The sequence below is a fragment of the Anabrus simplex genome, chromosome 1 (assembly GCF_040414725.1).
Source record: "Anabrus simplex isolate iqAnaSimp1 chromosome 1, ASM4041472v1, whole genome shotgun sequence".
Taxonomy (NCBI): domain Eukaryota; kingdom Metazoa; phylum Arthropoda; class Insecta; order Orthoptera; family Tettigoniidae; genus Anabrus; species Anabrus simplex.
The window spans coordinates 1,357,452,904-1,357,471,904 of NC_090265.1; the positions used below are offsets into that span (position 1 = coordinate 1,357,452,904).

Sequence of the window (19,001 nt, forward strand, 5' to 3'; positions counted from 1 at the left end):
AAATGGGAAACCACGGAAAACCATCTTCAGGACTGCCGACAGTGGGATTCGAACCCACTATCTCCCGGGTGCAAGCTCACAGCTGCGCGCCCCTAACTGCACGACCAACTTGCCCGGTCAGAGAGCTTTCAACATCTTCCACTCCTCGCGTAAAACAATGTCATGGTCCAGAATTATCTTGTTTAATGTTGACGGAAGTAATTAACCTCCGTAATATAGTAAATTTTACACAAGTTGTACGGGATTCATATCCAGAGATCGATGCGCATGCTCTATATGCTAGATGCCTTCTTCTTCGAGGAACCTGTCCACATGTGGAGGGAGTGAATTAACGATTGCGGGAACTTCGGGCTGAGGCTTTGCATCAAAGATATCGATTGGCGTCAGTGTGCCTTTTAACAGAGAACTTCTTCAGTATTACACCTCTGTTCAATATAAGAGGACTATGTGGAATAAATTAACCTATTTCGTCAGAGAATTTTGCAGCATGTACATGTGTGTTTGAGTCATCAGTCCATAAACTGGTTTGAAGCAGCTCTTCATGCCACCCTACCCTGTGCTAACCTTCTCATTTCCACGTAACTATTTCATCCTCCATATGCTCTAATATGCTTGAATATTCATACCGGTCCTACCGCCTACACCTCCCTTAGAAACCAACTGAACAAGTCATGGGTGTCTGAAGATGTGTCCTATCATCCTATCTCTTCTTCTCGTCAAATCTAGCCAAATCGATTTCCTCTCACCAATTCTACTCAGTATTTCTTCATTCGTGATTCGATCTACCCATCTCACCTTCAGCATTCTTCTGTAACATCACATTTCAAAAGTGTCTAATTCTCTTTCTTTCTGAATTACTTATCGTACATGTTTCACTTCCATACAATGCCACGCTCCAGACGAAAGTATTCGAAAATATCTAATTCCTATATCAATGTTTGAAGTGAGCTTTTTTTTTTTTTTTTTTTTTTTTTTTAAGGAAGGCCTTCCTTGCTTGTCTTAGTCTGCATTTTATGTCTTCTTTACTTCTGCCATCGTTAGCTACTTTACTACCAAAGTAACAATACTCATCTACTTCCTTTAGGACTTCATTTTCTAATCTAATATTTCCTCCATCGCCTGACTTCGACTGCACTCTGTAACTTTTGTTTTAATCTTGTACTCCTTCCCCCAAGACCCTGTCCATACCATTCAGCAATTTCCCCAGAACTTCTGGATTCAGATAAAATAACATTATCATCGGCAAATGACAGGGTTTTGGTTTCCTCTTCTTAGATTGTGATTCCCTTTCTAAATTCCTCTTTGATTTCCTTTACCGTCTGTTCTGTATAAACATTGAAAATGAGGGGGGACAAACTGCAGTCTTGCCTCACTCCTTTCTGGATTGCTGCTTGTTTTTCAAAGCCCTCGATTCTTATCACTGCAGACCTATTCGGCGATTAGGGATGCAATTTTCTCATACAATTGAATGATGAAAGAAATTCCTGGGTTCTCGTCTTTGCCACTTATATCTCTCGGCTTTACCGTTTTTTATTATTTCTGCCTGTATGACAGGCTTAGTACATCGTGGTCAGTGAATCTTAGTTCAGTCCCTCTGGCAATTTGTGCTTTGGCGTATTTATTTATCATAATTCTAATAAGTACTGTATTGAAAGACCTGATGATAAAGAGTGCTATACACATTTCAAAGGCTTCTTAAGCCAAGCCTACAATGAAATTCTCTCTCCAGTCATCGATCTACAAGTTATGTCCAAAAATGTATTCCATGCATTCACTCTTTCACGTAAATAACAATACAGACTCGCAGATCCCCTGCCTATCCCCTACCCACCATCCAGCCTCCAAGCCATCTGAATCAGCCAATGGAGGTTAAAAGCCCCGACCCGGCTGGAAATCGAACCCGCGACCCTTGGATCAATGGCCAGCATGCTAACCATTTAGCCATTGAGCCGGACAACTCTTCCACGTGATTTCATATACATTCTTTCACGTTATATTATTATTTTGTCAGTCTGTCATTCACTTATTCTTTCTCTCGTACATGCATGCAACAGCTTGTTTATGCGATGATTTTCTTACATATAATTTTCATCTTAGGAGATGTAAGTTCATGGCAATTCATGAAAGCATGCATACTTGGGGAGCGCCAATTGGAAAGGAAGAGGCCGTGGCCCGTATGCGAGCTACGTCCTAACATTCTCCTTGAGTTTAAGTAGAGAAATTATTGAAGACCCTTTCTAGGATGGCCGACAATGAGATTTTAAATAAGTCCACTTCTTAGTTGTGTTATTGAGGCTGAACACATCCGCAGTGTGACGGTTAGCGCTATCCCCTGTCATACTCGGAGGCCCGGTTTTAATTCCCGGTACTGTCAGAGTTTTAAGGTCGGAAGAAGGGCTATTAAATGGTTCCATTGGGGAAGTGTCTGAAGAGAGCTGCACTACTTCGAGAATACGAGGACACGAGTTTGCTTTTACTTTCCATTTCAGAACCAGAATCTAGTCTTAAACTCGTCACAGATCCAGATTCGAACCTTTAATGATAACGCATGATATACTATGATAAAATAATTTGGCTGAAGAAGTAGCATAACTCCTCAATTGTCTAATTCTGGTTATGTTTATAAACGAGGCTTGTATATGTTTTTGGTAAAGTAATAAATAGTTAGTTGAAACCAGCAGTCGTAAAATGTGTATTGGTAACTGACGGGAGCTGTCTGGGATGTTAGAAAACTTTATAACTCGGAGCCGAGCGGGCAAAATGGGAACCATTTTCGGTGCAGCCAAATAGTTTCTCCACCATCCCCTCCCCTCTAACGTGCACAGTACTCGTCCAAGGTAAAAATATAGACATAGAGTAATAATAATAATAATAATAATAATAATAATAATAATAATTTCACGTGGCTATCGCTAGCCTGGTGCAGCCCTTGTCGGCGAGTGTGGATGTCATCTGCCGTGTGTATGAAATTTTATATTATTGTGATAGAGGATAGTGTTGTAGGTGGTATGTAAAATGCAGGGTAGTTGGGGGCAGCCCAAGTAACCAGTCCCGAACCATTTAAGATTAAAATCCCCGATCCGGCTGGAATCTAACCCGAAGCCCTCTGAACCGAAGACCACTACGCTGACCATTCAGCCAACCAGACGGACTACAGCAATTAATTAAACTTCTTCAAAGGTTCAGTTTTGAATGGTATGCACCTTCGATACATATAAAGTCCATAATAAAATATATTTTTCTTTCCTAGTCTTTCTCCCAATTATCTGGAAGCCCAGTTTAACGGTTGGACACCCTTCCTGACGTGAAGCCTGTGCGAAGGAATGTATTCTCTATGGGACATTTCTGTAGTGGTCGATATGTGATGTGTTATATTCTAATAAGGATATATATTAAGGCGATCACAAACGTCCATAGGAATTAATCAAACATGGCTGAAATCACCGCGACGACCCGGAAACGAATTCAATGCCCATACGAACCGAAGGGTACAATGCTGATGATTCAGCCAAGGAGCCGGACAAAGACCACAATATAACACTGTTCAGCGAAAAGCATGTATCATTAAAATGATGCTAACCGAGTGAGTGGCTGTACGGTTTGTGTCACGTAGCTATCAGCTTGCATTCGCGAGACAATGGGTTCGAACCGCACTGTTGGCAGTCCTGAAGATGTTTTACCGTGGTTTTTCCATTTTCACGCCAGGAAAATGCTGGGGTTGTGCCTTAATTAAGGTCACGGTCGCTTCCTTCCCACTCCTAGCCCTTTCCTATATCATGGTCGCCATAAGACCTATTTGTGCCAGTGCGACGTAAAGCCCGCCTCTGTGGTGTAGTGGTTAGCGTGATTAGCTGCCAACCCCGGAGGTCCGGGTTCGATTCCCGGCTCTTCCACGAAATTTGAAAAGTGGCACGAGGGCTGGAACGGGGTCCACTCAGCCTCGGGAGATCAACTGAGTAGAGGTGGGTTCGATTCCCCACCTCAGCCATCCTGGAAGTGGTTTTCCGTGGTTTCCCACTTCTCCTCCAGGCAAATGCCGGGATGGCACCTAACTTAAGGCCATGGCCGCTTCCTTCCATCTTCCTTGTCTATCCCTTCCAATCTTCCCATCCCTCTACAAGGCCCCTGTTCAGCATAGGAGGTGAGGCCGCCTGGGCGAGGTACTGGTCATTCTCCCCAGTTGTATCCCCGACTCAAAGTCTGAATCTCCAGGACACTGCCCTTGAGGCGGTAGAGGTGGGATCCCTCGCTGAGTCCGAGGGAAAAACCGACCCTGGAGGGTAAACAGATTACGAACGAACGAGCGACGTAAAGCAATTTTTTTTAAAGTCACCAGAGCAAAGAAATTCCAAATTCTAAATATTGGAGGCAGAGCATGCTGGTGTTAATGCTTTTTTTTATTCTATTCATCCAGAGTGGATTACTATGAGTATAAATTATATTTTTTATCACTTAAGAAATGTATTACTAACAAAACGTTTTACTACATCACGGGATAGCTTGCAATACATTATTTTGTAATTTAACTCTTAATCGAAGAGCGCAATATGTTCACCATGCTCATTTGTTCGTCTGTTATCTAGAAACGTGTCCTATTTGCAGTGAGCCATGTATGGCGCACCGGAGTGGAATTCCATGTTCAAAGAAGATAACATGCTCTACAATAACCGTGAATCAGATCGAGAGTCTGTGTGATTCATCCAGTTCGCCTCGTTACATCACCGCCTGAAGACTTGTGCCATATCTGGATGACCGGTATTTTTACATCTCAATAGATTGTCGTTAGTAGAACTCACCTGTCCGGCTTCATGGCTAAATGGTTACCGTGCTGGCCTTTGATCACAGGGGTCCTGGGTTCGATTCCGGCAGGGTCGGGAATTTTAACCATAATTGGTTAATTCCCCTGGCATGGGGACAGGGTGTATTTGTCGTATTCGTCATCATTTCATCCTAATCAAGTCAAATCAAAACGCTTGCACCTGGCGAGCCGAAGTCGTCGGACACATCCCGGCACTAGAAGCCATACGCCATTTCATTTCAGTAGAACTCACCAACAGAAATGAACAGCACATCTTTATCTACTTGTCTACGCACACTTCCGTGTCATAATGCCGCTGATGCATATGCATATTATATAAACTGATCTAAAATTGAATGAACGTGATGTAAATAAACCGAGCCAATTTTAATCCTGCAGTGTCCCGATTAGGTTGTGTGTTCTCCCAAGATGGTAAGTGAGATTGAATCAAGTTGTAGTAAAGCTAATGCAGTGAGCTTACTGTTGCGATGAACAGTGTTCTGTAAGAAGGAAGTCAGCTCCCAGACGGAACTATCTTTACATCGGTCTGTTTTCAGATTAACTTTGCTTTACGGGGGCGAAAGCTGGGTGGACTCAGAATATCTTATTCATAAATGAAAGTAGCAAGAATGATTGATGGTGCAAACAGGTGGAAACAATGGCAGGAGGGTGCTCGGAATGAGGAGATAAAAGCTAAGTTAGGAATGTACTCGATGAATGAAGCTGTACGCGTAAACCGGCTTCGGTGGTGGCGTGATGTGAGATGAATGGAGGAGGATAGATTATCTAGGAGAATAATGGACTCTGTTATGGAGGGTAAGAGGAGCCAAGACTAAGATGGTTAGACTCAGTTTCTAACGATTTGTATATATGAGGTATAGAAATAAACGAGGCCACAGCACTAGTTGCAAATATAGGATTGTGGCGACATTTAGTAAATTCACAGAGGATTGCAGATTGAACGCTGAAAGGTATAACGGTCTATAATGATAATGTATGTATGCATGCACGTAGACCCTATGTATATTTTGTAACAATAGGTGATAAATGGTATTCGGAATTAGTTTATGTAAAACTAATTTATTAATACCTTCATAGTCAGAAACGTGCAATCGCAAACATTGCTTTTTTTTTTTTTTTTTTTTCACAATTTGTTTTACGTTGCGCCGGCACAGATAGGTCTTACGGCGACGATGGGATAGGAAGGGCCTAGGAGTGGGAAGGAAGCGGCCGTTGCCTTAAATAAGGTACGGCCCCAGCAATTTGCCTGATGCAAAATTGGGAAACCACGGAAAACCATCTTCTTGGCTGCCGGCAGTGGGGTTCGAATCCACTATCTCTCGGATGCAAGCTCATAGCCGTGCGCCCCTATCCGCACGGCCAACTCGCCCGGTGATAAATTGTTGAAAAACTGTATGTTAACATAAGAAATACCGAAATTAAAATATCAAAGTAGCCTATGTGACAAACTAATGAAAATCACATATTATAAAATTTTGCAATACTGTGTCAAAATATTGAACTGCTTGTATTAATAACCTTCTTAATTACGAGTGAAGTCTATGCGTTAAACATATTCCATCTTTTTTGTAGCACAGAAATACCCCGAAACTTCCGCGTAATTTTCCATTGCAAATGTCGACCGATAAAGAAATGACCAAGAGTTTTCCAATTATAGTTTTTAAAAGTTCCACTAGAGGCTGTCTGTGATTCTAAGACAATCGTGACTTAGAGGATAGTAAGAATAATGGTCCTATAACTTTTAATAACTTTGTGACAAATATGTCACATGTGGCATAATATGTTTAAAAGGGAAAAGCGTACTTCATAGTCTTGTTAGATCTAAAGGAAAGGCTAATTTATTACTTCACACTCTACCGAGCGGAGTGGCCAGGCGTGTTAACACGCTACGGCTGTGGAGCCAAGCTCTGCATTTGGGAGACGAGTAGGTTCCAACCCCATCGTTGGCTGTCTTGCACATGTTTATCCGCGGTTTCTTATTTTTACTTCTAGGCATATGCCGGGACCGTTCCTGCTGATAGGCCACAAGCCCATTCCTTCCACCTCCTTACCCAGTCATTCATTTCATCTTCATTAGCTCCTAGACTGAGATGGCGTCAGTAATGCCATATCATTTGACCGCACCTCATTCCTGAACCCCATTTCAGGAAACGGGACTAGGAGGTATAGACATACGTACAAAAAGTAGTCCTCACCGAGCTCGATGGCTACAGTCGCTTAAGTGCGGCCAGTGTCCAGTATTCGGGAGGTAATGGGTTCGAGTCCCACTGTCGGCAGCCCTGAAGATGGTTTTCCGTGGTTTCCCATTTTCACACTAGGCAAATGGTGGGGCTGTACCTTAATTAAGGCCACGGCCGCTTCCTTCCCAGTCCTAGCCCTTTCCTGTCTCATCGTCGCCATAAGACCTATCTGTGTCGGTGCGACGTAAAGCCAATAGCATAAAGAGCACACTCAAAGTTACTGTCAGAGAACAAAAACAAAACAAATACAGATTCCGACGACAATTGTTAATCGCAGAAAACAATGTAGAGGAGTATTCTTAGACAGGTAGATTCGAACGTCACTATCACCAATAACATTTCAACTCTGTGATTTATGTTTATCAAGGCCTAGAATGCTCCTTTTGTGATCCTAGCACCGATTAGTAAAAGATACAGGCCAGAACAACTACGTGGTCCACAAATCAAACGAAACGGGACTACTAATTGCTATGAAGCAGTAGCAAAATATGATTATTGTTAAATACCACCGTTCGATGAATGAATGTCCGTATTTACGTTAAACTACACTGACAGAACCGGGGATAAGAAGGCAAATAAAAATGAGATACATGCCAAACGCTGCAAACCGTACTTTAGAGGATAGTTTCTTCTAAAGCGGCTGTAGGTGAAGAAGCTTAAGAAGCTGAAAATGTGACCGCCGTCTGGACTCGAACCGGAACTAACAGCTCTTCACATGTACCGGTACTGTGATTCTACATCCTGGAGTAACTTGAACAATAAAGAACTGGGTATGATTTCTTCGTGTATCGTCCACCCTATAAAGCATCCCATAGATGCTTTGGTATTACGGGAGCTTGGAAGTACTGTTCGAGTCCTGTAGACAGTCATAGTTATGCCCCTGATTCACAGTTAGGGCTTGATACATAAATCCACACCACAAACACTTCAAGAAATCATCACAAATTATTTTAAGACTACCATAATAGACTGTTAGGAATGCTTTTCAGTATTCAGTCTCTAAGCCTCTGAGAATTAACCAATACCCTGTTTGTCAGTAGTTCTGTGGCCTTGTTTAGTTTCATAACTTTTATCTTTAAATATTTAAAAATTGAATCTACCCATCGTCGTCTTGGTCATCCCACTGCATCTCTTACCTTCCATGACCATGTCCATTATTCTCCTAGGTAATGTATCTTTCTCCTCTTGCCTCATATGACCCCACTACCGAAGCCGGTTTATGTGAATAGCTTCATCCGCTGAGTTCATTACAAAGTTAGTCTTTATGCCCTCATTCCGAGAATCCTTCTGCCAGTGTTCCCATCTGTTTGTACCAGCCACTGTTTTTTCCCTCTTTCATGTCTGTTACGTCTAACTTATGAATAAGATATCCTGAATCTACCCACCGTTTACTCCCGTACAGTAAAATCGATATACAGAGTCCGCCAGAAAAATGTATACACCCTTTGTTAGACGATATCGTGATATGGACATTGTCAACTGTTATAATTGTTTTTAAATGTTGTAGAATGGTCTTTCGCTCAACAGATGTCGGTACTTGCATCACGATAATGGGAAAACAAAATGGCTGGAGCACGCTTGACGTTCGAGCAACGAAAGTACATTCTGAAGTGGTTTATCAGGTTTGATTATGCCATTGAAGTGCAACGTCAGTGGAGGAGGGAGTTTGAAACAGAACCCCAAACACGGCTAACAATTAAACGCATCACTGGGAAGTTTGAGACGCGTGGAATGATTTGTGATATTCACAAAGGAAGACCGGGAAAAATGCGCGCAGCTACCAGTCCTACTCACGTATTGGAAAGTTTTGCTAATTCTCCACAGAAGTCTGCTACGCAATGTGCACGGGAAATGGGGATTGGCAATACAAGTGTACGACGAATTTCCCAAAACAGCTAAGTAGAAAGTTTACATCCCAGGATTACTGCATGCGCTTAATGAGGACGATCCCGATCGTCGAATGGCATCAGCAAATGGTAACCCAAGATGAACAATTTCTGACGAAGTTAGTGTGGTCTAAACTTAATTAAACTTAATGGAACAGTGAATCGACATAACTGTGTCTACTGGGCTGCGGAAAATCCGCATGTTCATGTGGACAAGGAGGTCAATCTACCAGGGGTTAATGTCTGGTGTGGACTGTCGTCGAAGGGCTTACTAAGACCCTTTTTCTTTGGTGGTACTGTCACTGGAGCAGTGTACTTGGAAATGTTACGAACATTAATTTTACCAGCTGTACGTGCGCTTTATGGAGCCGATGATGAAGTCTTCTGCCAACAGGACGGGGCGCCACCACACTATCATGTAGCAGTACGAGCTTTCCTGGATGACAATCTGTCGGGACATTGGACTGGACGACGAGGACCCATTGAGTTCCCTCCGCCCACGGTCGCTAGATCTTACCCCTATGGACTTTTACTTGTAGGGAACTGTGAAAAATCAAGTCTATCGACGTACGCCACGCACGCTGGAGGCTTTGGTCAGGAGATTACAGCGGCATGTGCAGAGATCCCCATTCAAACAGTGACGGACGTAGTTGCAACAACCGCTCGTGGTTCTACTAGGCCTATGTGTCTGGCAGCCAATGGTGAACATTTTGAACATCTCATGTAACCATACGTTTAACTGAAGACAGTACTACATGTGTAATCAAAATTTAAATGTTAAAAAAACACAATAAATAGTTTTTGTTCCGTAAAGAGTGTATACATTTTTCTGGCGGACCCTGTATTTTAAGACAATCGAACTAATATAAAATAATAATAATAATAATAATAATAATAATAATAATGTCGACGTATTTGAGCACCTTCAAATACCACCGGACTGAGCCAGGATCAAACCTACCAAGTTGGGGTCAGAAGGCCAGCGCCTCAACCGTCTGACCCACTCAGCCCGGCTTGAATTAATTTAACATTGTGTGCAACGGAACAGAAATAATCGACTGAGTACGTAATCAAAAATCAAATCTAAAGCTGCACAAGCCATTAAGAAGACGTTTTGAGGAGTGAAAGGTGAAGGCTTCCACTACCCACAACCTCGGCAGTTATTGGAATGAAGATGTTAGCTCTGTGCCTCGCCACATTTGCTCTCAGAAATTAATCTTGCGAACCTTAATGAACTTCGTGGTCATATGCCTCTCCAATAGTGGAAATTTGTTTCTAAATTTTTCGACGTGATAGGAACAGAACACACGTCCTTCCGGCTGAACCGAGAACTACCACCTCTGCTAGATAGTCCCCTGAATGAGTAATCTACCAGTCTCAAATTAGCGCAAATATCTTTCGAAGGATTTTCCTTCTAATTCCATATGCTGTTATATTTATGTTGTCTGCCTCTGTCAACTTGAATATGTGGAAAGGAGCAGACGTGACTGTTGATATCGTTATTCATAGTCACAAAAGATCCAGTTTTATGTGGAATACGCATCGCATGAAAGTGACATTGAATTTTAAAATTCCCACTGCAATGGTTGAGATTCGAACCGAGACACAACGACACATTACTACCATGTAAAAATGCAATACGTTCTAACCTGGAAGCAGCTTGTTTTGTGCCTCATTTTATAACTTGGGGCAGTCATTATTTCAGTGAGAGAACCTCTTTCAATATCTCGCTTGATACTGATAATCCAATTTCCAGAATATCTAACTATACGATGGGGACTAGAAATCACTTCTTTCTGTCGATTCACCCTCCTGGCCCCTTCTCCATAAATCTGCAGACTATTTTGACGTAGAATATGTAGGCCTACGTAGTAATGCATATGAACGTTTTAAAATCAAAATGTTATCTAGACCAGGGGTTTCCAATTTTTATGGGCTCGAGGGCCATTTTGGAAACCTTAGTCATGTTCGCGGGCCGCACTTGAATAGGCCAATTTTCGTAAAATTCCGCAAATAGTACAGAAGCACCATTATGAAATGATATGCGTAGTTCAATTGAAATGAGGGTTTGATAATTAATTGCTTAAAACATTATTTTAAAATTGCATAAAAGAGTGAAATTTGGAGCCGGGCTGAGTGGCTGAGACAGTTGAGGCGCTGGCCTTCTGACCCAAGCGTGGTAGGTTCGATTCTGGCTCAGTCCGGTGGTATTTGAAGGTGCTCATATACATCAGCCTCGTGTCGATAGATTTACTGGAACGTAAAAGAAATCCTGCGGAACAAAATTTCGACACCTCGGCGTCTCCGAAAACCATCAAAAGTAGTCAGTGGGATGCAAACGTGACAACATTATTACTTGAAATTTGGATTTTAAATGTTTTAAAATTAATTAAAATCTATTGAGAACAAGTAAATACTTGAAAAGAGGAACTAGTATTAAAGAATAATTAGTTTTGACTTGGGTCTACATGGTTTATAAAAATTAATACGTTTTTGAACAAGCCATTAAATATTTTTGTGACTTTTCTTCACATTATTTCTTATAGTGCTCTCGCGGGCCGCAAAAATGGCTTCGCGGGCCGCCTTTTGGAAACCCCTGATCTAGACAATGCGATGGCAGTGCTCAATATCTCATTGTAAAGAGAAAAAAAATAGTGTATGTAACAACAAGAGACCGACTTTGGTATGACGTCATTGGGTGATACGGTAGTGCCGCCATCTTAACGCCATTTTAGGTCGCGCCCCCCTTCTGAAACATGAAATATCTAGCGCTCCCTCCCCCCCCCCCCCAATCTTATTTCCTTTCTTAGCCCTTCTCATAGGCTACGACACACCAAAACGGATCACGAGGTCTACAGTATTTGCTTCTGTCTATTATTCAGAATGCTGGGAAAGTCTAATGTCAGATAATAGTCTTGATATTTACACACTTTGCTTTTGGGTGTAAAATTAATGTTGCTGGTGGGAGCAGAAGTGGAAGCGGAAGAACAATGTACTTTGATTAAATTCTAACTAAACTACTGCTAACGAAACTACTATCCGCGAAACTTTTAGTGACATTTCGCCTTACGGGGTGAGGGGAAAGGAGAGAGCTTCAACGATGCTACTTACTGATCGTACTGCCAACTGAACGGAACTGAAATAAGAACTGAATCGATAGTATGATCGACATGAACTATCCGAACCTTATTATCCAAAGCCCACAGGTGCGTCACATTGATGTATACATGTCTCGCTGTGACTTGTTTTTATTTATTATCCATAATAAAATAGACTGGCTACCTCTTTTTACCAGGGGTGCCTGGAGATTCGCTAGGGTGAGAGGCAAAAAATATTTTAATGCTCTTAATCGTGGAAACAGATTTTCGCATATATGTGGGACTTCCTGGGGATTAAGAGCAACATTTATTTTTTTTTTCCGATATCATAGCAAACTGCTTTTTCTGCTATTATTTTTCTTCCCTTACTGCCCGTGATGATCATTTCCGAGTAGGAGTTCTAAGGTGCCCCTGTGATGTACTTCGATTCTCCCCAGCCATTGCAGCAGGTTTCAAAATTTGTTTTTACTTATATTTCTTTGCTTTGCTGTATAAATAACAATAGTATTCAAAGTTTTACTATTACACCATCAGATGTCTCACGGCGATGCATAATCGATTCATTTTTGGTGTCAGAGATTGCCAATCCGTATCTGGAAGATAACCGAGGTCTACCGATTCAGCACTCGGGAGGCGACGTGTCACTAAAAGTTTCGCGGATAGTATATGGAGGGCGCTTAAATTATGGCGTTTTTATATAGCCTTGGCACCACCCAGAGCGCTGTAGCAGACATGTTAGCCACTCTATAGCCTTTATTACGACTAAATATTTTCGAAGGAGGGCAAGCACTCGAAGGATTACTTCCACGGAGTTTCTTTTTACCACTGCTAATATGCCACTTATCAATGGGTATGGCGATACTTGTATCAGTTTATTGTAAATCGGGCTAACCACTTCCACCAAATACGCACTAGATTTCACTTGTTCACTCACTGTCTTCGAACTGACTGCAAAGGCCTGGCTGAAATTGAATCGACAATGGCAGAAATAGAAGAATCTACTCTTGTAAGGAAGTGGTGGCCACATTGCCATTAGTGGTTGTTAAGTGTACGACTCGCTGGCTGAATGGTCAGCGTACTGGCTTTCGGTTCAGAGGATCCCGGGTTCGATTCCCGGTAGGGTCGGGGAATTTAATCGCTTGTGATTAATTCTTCTGGCTCGGGGACTGGGTGTTTTAGTCCGTCCCGACACTCTCCTCTTCATATTCACACAACACACTACACTACCAGCCACCACAGAAACACGCAATAGAGGTTACATCCCTCCATATAGGGTTGCGTCAAGAAGGGCATCCGGCCGTAAAACAGGGCCAAATGCCCATGTGCTACGCTGTTCGCATCCGCGACCCGACGGGTGTGGGAAAAGCGGTAGGATAATAATAATAATAATAATAATAATAATAATTAAAATGTTACTCTTACCTTTTCTCAGAAAACGTGCTGGCAGGATCTGCTGGTCAGTTCTTGTTAAATAAGTTAGCAAAAGTACGAGTTTATTAATCTTGAACAGCGGTGGAAGAGCTTCCTGCCTAGGTTCGTGGATGTGAGAATCTGAGGATAGTAATATTTGTTGCAGAATGTGAAATATAGTCTAAATATTTCAATCAGAACCGGCGCCCCCCTTTATCAGGCTCTGGTCTCCCGCCCCTCAGGGGGGCGCACTCCACACTTTGATGTCCACTGTCTTAACGTACTAAAATCGTGTGCTGCATGACTAACAATTAGTGTAGCTCTGTACTCCGGCGTTGTCGTTTGATACTTCTACAAATATACAGTGAAAAGGGATCAGGTAGTGAACATTTGAAAAACTGTGGTTCCTAAGAAGTGAGAAATATGTATTTCTTGCCCAAAATGTCTCTACAAATGGGCAATAAATAGTCTCAAAATGAGCGAAAACACAGTATACAGCGGAAGTCCAAAATCACCAATGCCGATTGTAAAACGTTTTATCTGGAGCATCGAGTGAGTGGCTGTGCGGTTTGGGTCACGTAGCTGTCAGTTTGCATTTGGAAGATAGTATGTTCAAATCCCATTGTCGACAGTTTTGAAAATGGTTTTCTGTCATTTCCCACTTTCACACCAGGCAAATGATAGCTAGGGCTGTACCTTAATCAAGGTCACGGTCAATTCCTTACCGCTCGTACTCCTTTCCTGTGTCGGCGCGACGTAATGCAAATTGTAATTCAAAAAGTGGGGATCGTTTCAAAGTTAATGCGGCTGAGCGTCGTGCTATTGGAAACCTAGTCAAGCACATCTACTGGCTCAGTGGTGGAAATCTCAATTTACACGCTCTAAGGTTCAGGAAAACGCATTTCAACCTACCTGATCTGCCCGTCGAAGCTCCCATGACTCTGAGGGGTACAAATATAGATTTAACTTTCGCCCGCAATATTGGTGTCGACCTATTACCATACGCATGTTGCTTTTCATATCACAGACCCATCGTACATCGACTTTGTATTGAAGATGTGTACATTTGTGTCAACAGTTTCAAATCCATACTGACTAGATACCTTGTTCCGACAATACCTATCACGCGGTATGTATTGACATAAATATGTCTTAGACCTGGGAGATCCGAATATTTGTGAAAAGAAATAGCGTCATGTAACAAAATGTGTGTCGTGATGTTACCTAGCAACAGTACCTTGATAGCTGCACGGCCATGGGTCAGTATAAAGACAGCAGCACAGGATGTTGATCTGTATGTCATGGCCATCCATCAATACTTCACATCACAGCCTGCACGGTTGCTAGGTAACATCGCGTCCCATATTTTCTTGAAAGACATACTGATCATTATGGCTATTTTTTTTATTTTCCCAAAGGGAGATGTCCGTGAATTTCTTTTACTTTAAAATTTGGGCCGCGGCCCCGATGCCGCTCTTTGATTTTTTGTTTTATTATTTACGTTTGGAAGACCTACTGGAGATTTCACCAACTTTGAGATAGCAGACCTTGTGTTCCATTCGTACCTTAACTTGACTGATAAGTCGTGCTTCCTTCTTCCCCTCTTCTTGGCGATAAGATAGACACACACACACACACACACACACACACACACACAGTGAGGCAAGACCGTGCAGCGGGTTTCGCCACAGTGTGTGTGTCTCCAGTCATGGTGGTCACGGAGTTCTGTTACAATGTAGTCATGAATTGCAGTACTTCAGCGAGTGAAGTCGGTTACCTTTCTTAGTGGTGACAGCTGCTCCAAGGATATACTATATTTTGTTGAGAAGAAACGCTGTATTTCGTTATTATGTATCTTGCGAGTGAAGTGTCAGTGAGTTGTAAAATTAAGAAACAGAGAAGAATGTGAGAGAGTTCTTAACAAGAGGATATCTTCTATTTTACAGTGAGTAGTCATTATAGTTGATAACAATGTGAGAACTTGTGATATTTTTTATATGCTCCGGGTAAAATTAGCACGCTGCTCGTAAAAGAACGATGACAAACACAGCTGCAGTATATGTTGAAATATTGGCATACAACTGAGCCAGCTGTTACATACTACTTGTTAAAACAACAAAGTGAGCTTGCTACGCTGTTCGAGTCACGCAACTGTGAACTTGCATTCGACAGACAGTGGTGGTTTTCCGTTGTTTTCTGTTTTCACACCAGGAAAATGCTGGGACTGTGCCTCAATTATGGTCACGGTCGCTTCCTTCTCGCTCCTAGTCCTGTCCTGTCCCATTATCACCATAAAACCTGTTTGTGTCGACAAGTAACATTTAACAAAACCTTATTAGAAACAGCGAAGTTACATGAAACCGGAATTAGTTACAGTTTCGCCATTGCAATTATTGCATTACTCAAGCACTGTTTTTTGGAATACTTTTTTTTTGAATTTTCATCTTGAAACTGACGTTTTTGTATTGTGATTTTTATTTTTATGACTGTGACTTTTGGATCGCCGTCATACTCATTAGAATGATGAGCTTAAACATCAAGCGGAAGAGAAGCAGGGACACAACTAAGAAATTATGATTATTTTTTTTTGCTAGGGGCTTTACGTCGCACCGACACAGATAGGTCTTATGGCGACGATGGGATAGGAAAGGCCTAGGAGTTGGAAGGAAGCGGCCGTGGCCTTAATTAAGGTACAGCCCCAGCATTTGCCTGGTGTGAAAATGGGAAACCACGGAAAACCATCTTCAGGGCTGCCGATAGTGGGATTCGAACCTACTATCTCCCGGATGCAAGCTCACAGCCGCGCGCCTCTACGCGCACGGCCAACTCGCCCGGTAAATTATGATTTGACTCTATATTGAAGATTTTCAGTCTAAGAGGCGACAAAGTTCAGTAGTTCATGCTATTAGATATTTTTGAGACCAGAAATAGTGTCCTATCTGGTCATTCTCTTGGAATGAATAGAAATTCTCTGTAGAATATTGTGTTCGATTAATTGCTCCTAACACTGCTTATTTTCGACATTCGGAACTCTGTGACAACTGCCACTTCCAAAGTTTGAGCTATTTTCATTTTGTAAGTAAATGAGAGTTTTAGCATACGATATGGTGCCTTTTAACATGCAAAAAAGAAATATTTACGTTAAGAAATAATGGCCATCCACTTCAGCATCACTATTTTCTGATTATACCAACTACGAGCTGTTGATTTTCATGACAACTTTGGTAAAGTTGAAATACTAGTAAAATGACTGAAGAAGAAGACACCAGGAATCCAAGAAAAGTTTATCATAGCCTAATTTGTTCACCACAGGTTCAAGATATTTCAGCTTTTACCACCACATGCCAACTTTTAGCAGACCTCTTCATCTAATACAGGCCTGATATATCACCCAACTATTTTACGACCCGATCTTAGTCTCCTGTTTTCACGACTGGCCAGAAATGAGTATCTTTTTTTTTTTTTTCACCAGATGCCTAACAAATATCACTTTTTCACTCCTGGCACGACATGTCTCCTGTTTTTCACCAGCACCGAGTGAGCTGACCGTGCGGTTAGGGGCGCGCAGCTGTGAGCCTGCATTCGGGAGGTAGTGGGTTCGAACCCCACTGTCGGTAACCCTGAAGATGTATGTCCGTGGTTTCCCATTTTCACACCAGGAAAATGCTGGAGCTGTACCTTAATTAAGGCTCTGGCCGCTTCCTTTCCACTCCTAGCCCTTTCCTGTTCCATCGTCGTCCAGCACAGGCCTGAATTTCACAGGTCTTGTTGTTCACTGTAAATCTTTTATTGAATTGAAGAGGGGCGGGTTCAGGAGTTCTCAAGTACGAATTTGGACGCTGAATATCTTAAGAGGAATTTTCTGAACTCAGACGACGGTACCTTACCTAAAGCTCTGGAACACCGCTCATAGTCCTACCATCAAACAATAATATGTATGGATATGCTACATTGATGTTTATATGCCATGGATATTCAGATCTAGGTTATCAGATCGAAATTTGTCGGTTTGTACACAGTTCGTATGTTACTTTCTGAAGCGTCCAGAATCCTTTTCCTCAAGAGTGTGCTAAGCGAAATTGTGACGTGACGTGCTATTTCAGTGAGTTATTGTGATGACGGAATGGGCGCTCTGATATCTCCGCAGCAGTCTGTAGAGGATGTCCGTTTATCTTCACCCAGAACTCAAACCACAATAGTCCAGTACCTTATCAGGAAATTCAGTGTGTGTGTGTGTTTCTCGGTCGCTAGACGTACGCACTGAACGTACACGAATTTCCCTTGCAGCGCACTGCAGCTGTATATTATCCTGAAAACCTTCAGGTTATTCTCGTTCTTCAGAGCTCCCCATCCGCGGTGCCATGCACGTACATTCAGTTCCCGTTAGGAAGTCGAAAATTCGGAAAAGAAGACTTTCTTCTCCTGAAAGATACATGGACCTGAGGTTTACTCAGCCTACAACAGAAATGAGTATCAGGTTAATTCATGGGGAGAAAAGGGGATCGGTTTTAGAGTTCATTGCTGGGCTCAGTTGCTCAGAGGCTAAAGCAGTGGCCTTCTGAGCCCAGGTTTTCGGGTTCGATCCGGTGGTTTTGATGGTGCTCAGATACATCAGCCTCGTATCGGTAGATTGACCGCCACGTTAAAGATACCCGCACCGCAGCGTCTCCGAAAAGCGCAGTTAGTGGGATTATTATTATTATTATTATTATTATTATTATTATTATTATTATTATTAATTGTGATTTTCGTGGTCCAGAAAAGGGAAATATGCGTGAGAGGTCAGCACTATCTACTGAACATTTTATTGTTTTTCTTTTCTTATTGTTCGAGTATTCAGTAACAACAAACGTTTAACAAGAGGAATGTTTCACTAAGGAAGCTTAGAAGTTCGGAAACTTACACCAGGGGAGCTTATGAACTCAGAAAATTTACGTACATAATGGGAAGAAGAACTCCCATCTCGAAGTCAGTCAGAGATTTCCGACCCGTAGGACTCATAAATTTACACATTACAGAACAGGCTATCCTGTACATAACTGGGAAAACTAGGCAATACAGTTTGGAGAAAGAAGCCGTAGCTTCTAGAACTAATCTACATCGGATGGGGCTTACAACCAGTGGTAGCATAAAATGCACAACACAAAAAAGTACACAGTAAAATGAAGTGAATAAACTACATTACTGACTCTGGACCGGGCGAGTCGGCCGTGCGATTAGGGGCGCGCAGCTAAGAGCTAGTGAGTTCGAACCGTACTGTCGGCAGCCCTGAAGATGGTTTTGCGTGGTTTCCCATTTTCACACCAGGCAAATACTGGGACTGTACCTTAATTAAGGCCACGACCGCTTCCTTCTCACTCCTAGGCCTTTCCTATCCCATCGTCGCCATCTGTGTCGGTGCGACGTGAAGCAAATTTTAATTGATTGTGGATGTCAAGCGAAGATAAAAGTAATTGTGGTAAGGACCCCTTATATGAAATTGATATTAAAGATGTTTCCACTAATACTTTTCCTAACGATAAATACAAGAAAATATTGACAAAAACCT

General features: G+C 42.2%; 2 protein-coding genes across 3 annotated transcripts in view; one reads left to right on the top strand and one right to left on the bottom strand.

Moving 5' to 3' along the window:
• Positions 1–19,001, bottom strand: part of LOC136859016 (death-associated protein kinase 1) — a 1,193,585-nt gene that overhangs the window by 307,905 nt on the left and 866,679 nt on the right. The gene's annotated exons all lie outside the window — the stretch shown is intronic.
• Positions 1–19,001, top strand: part of sigmar (Tumor necrosis factor alpha-induced protein 8-like protein sigmar) — a 271,156-nt gene that overhangs the window by 113,660 nt on the left and 138,495 nt on the right. Inside the window, exon 1 of one of the 2 annotated variants that reach the window (XM_067137805.2) lies at positions 15,167–15,398. The exons of the other annotated variant lie outside the window; for it this stretch is intronic. Coding sequence (XP_066993906.2) covers position 15,398 — 1 coding nt within the window. The 5' untranslated portion in view covers positions 15,167–15,397. Of the gene's footprint in view, positions 1–15,166; positions 15,399–19,001 lie in introns of those variants that run through there. 2 annotated transcript variants of the gene reach the window in all.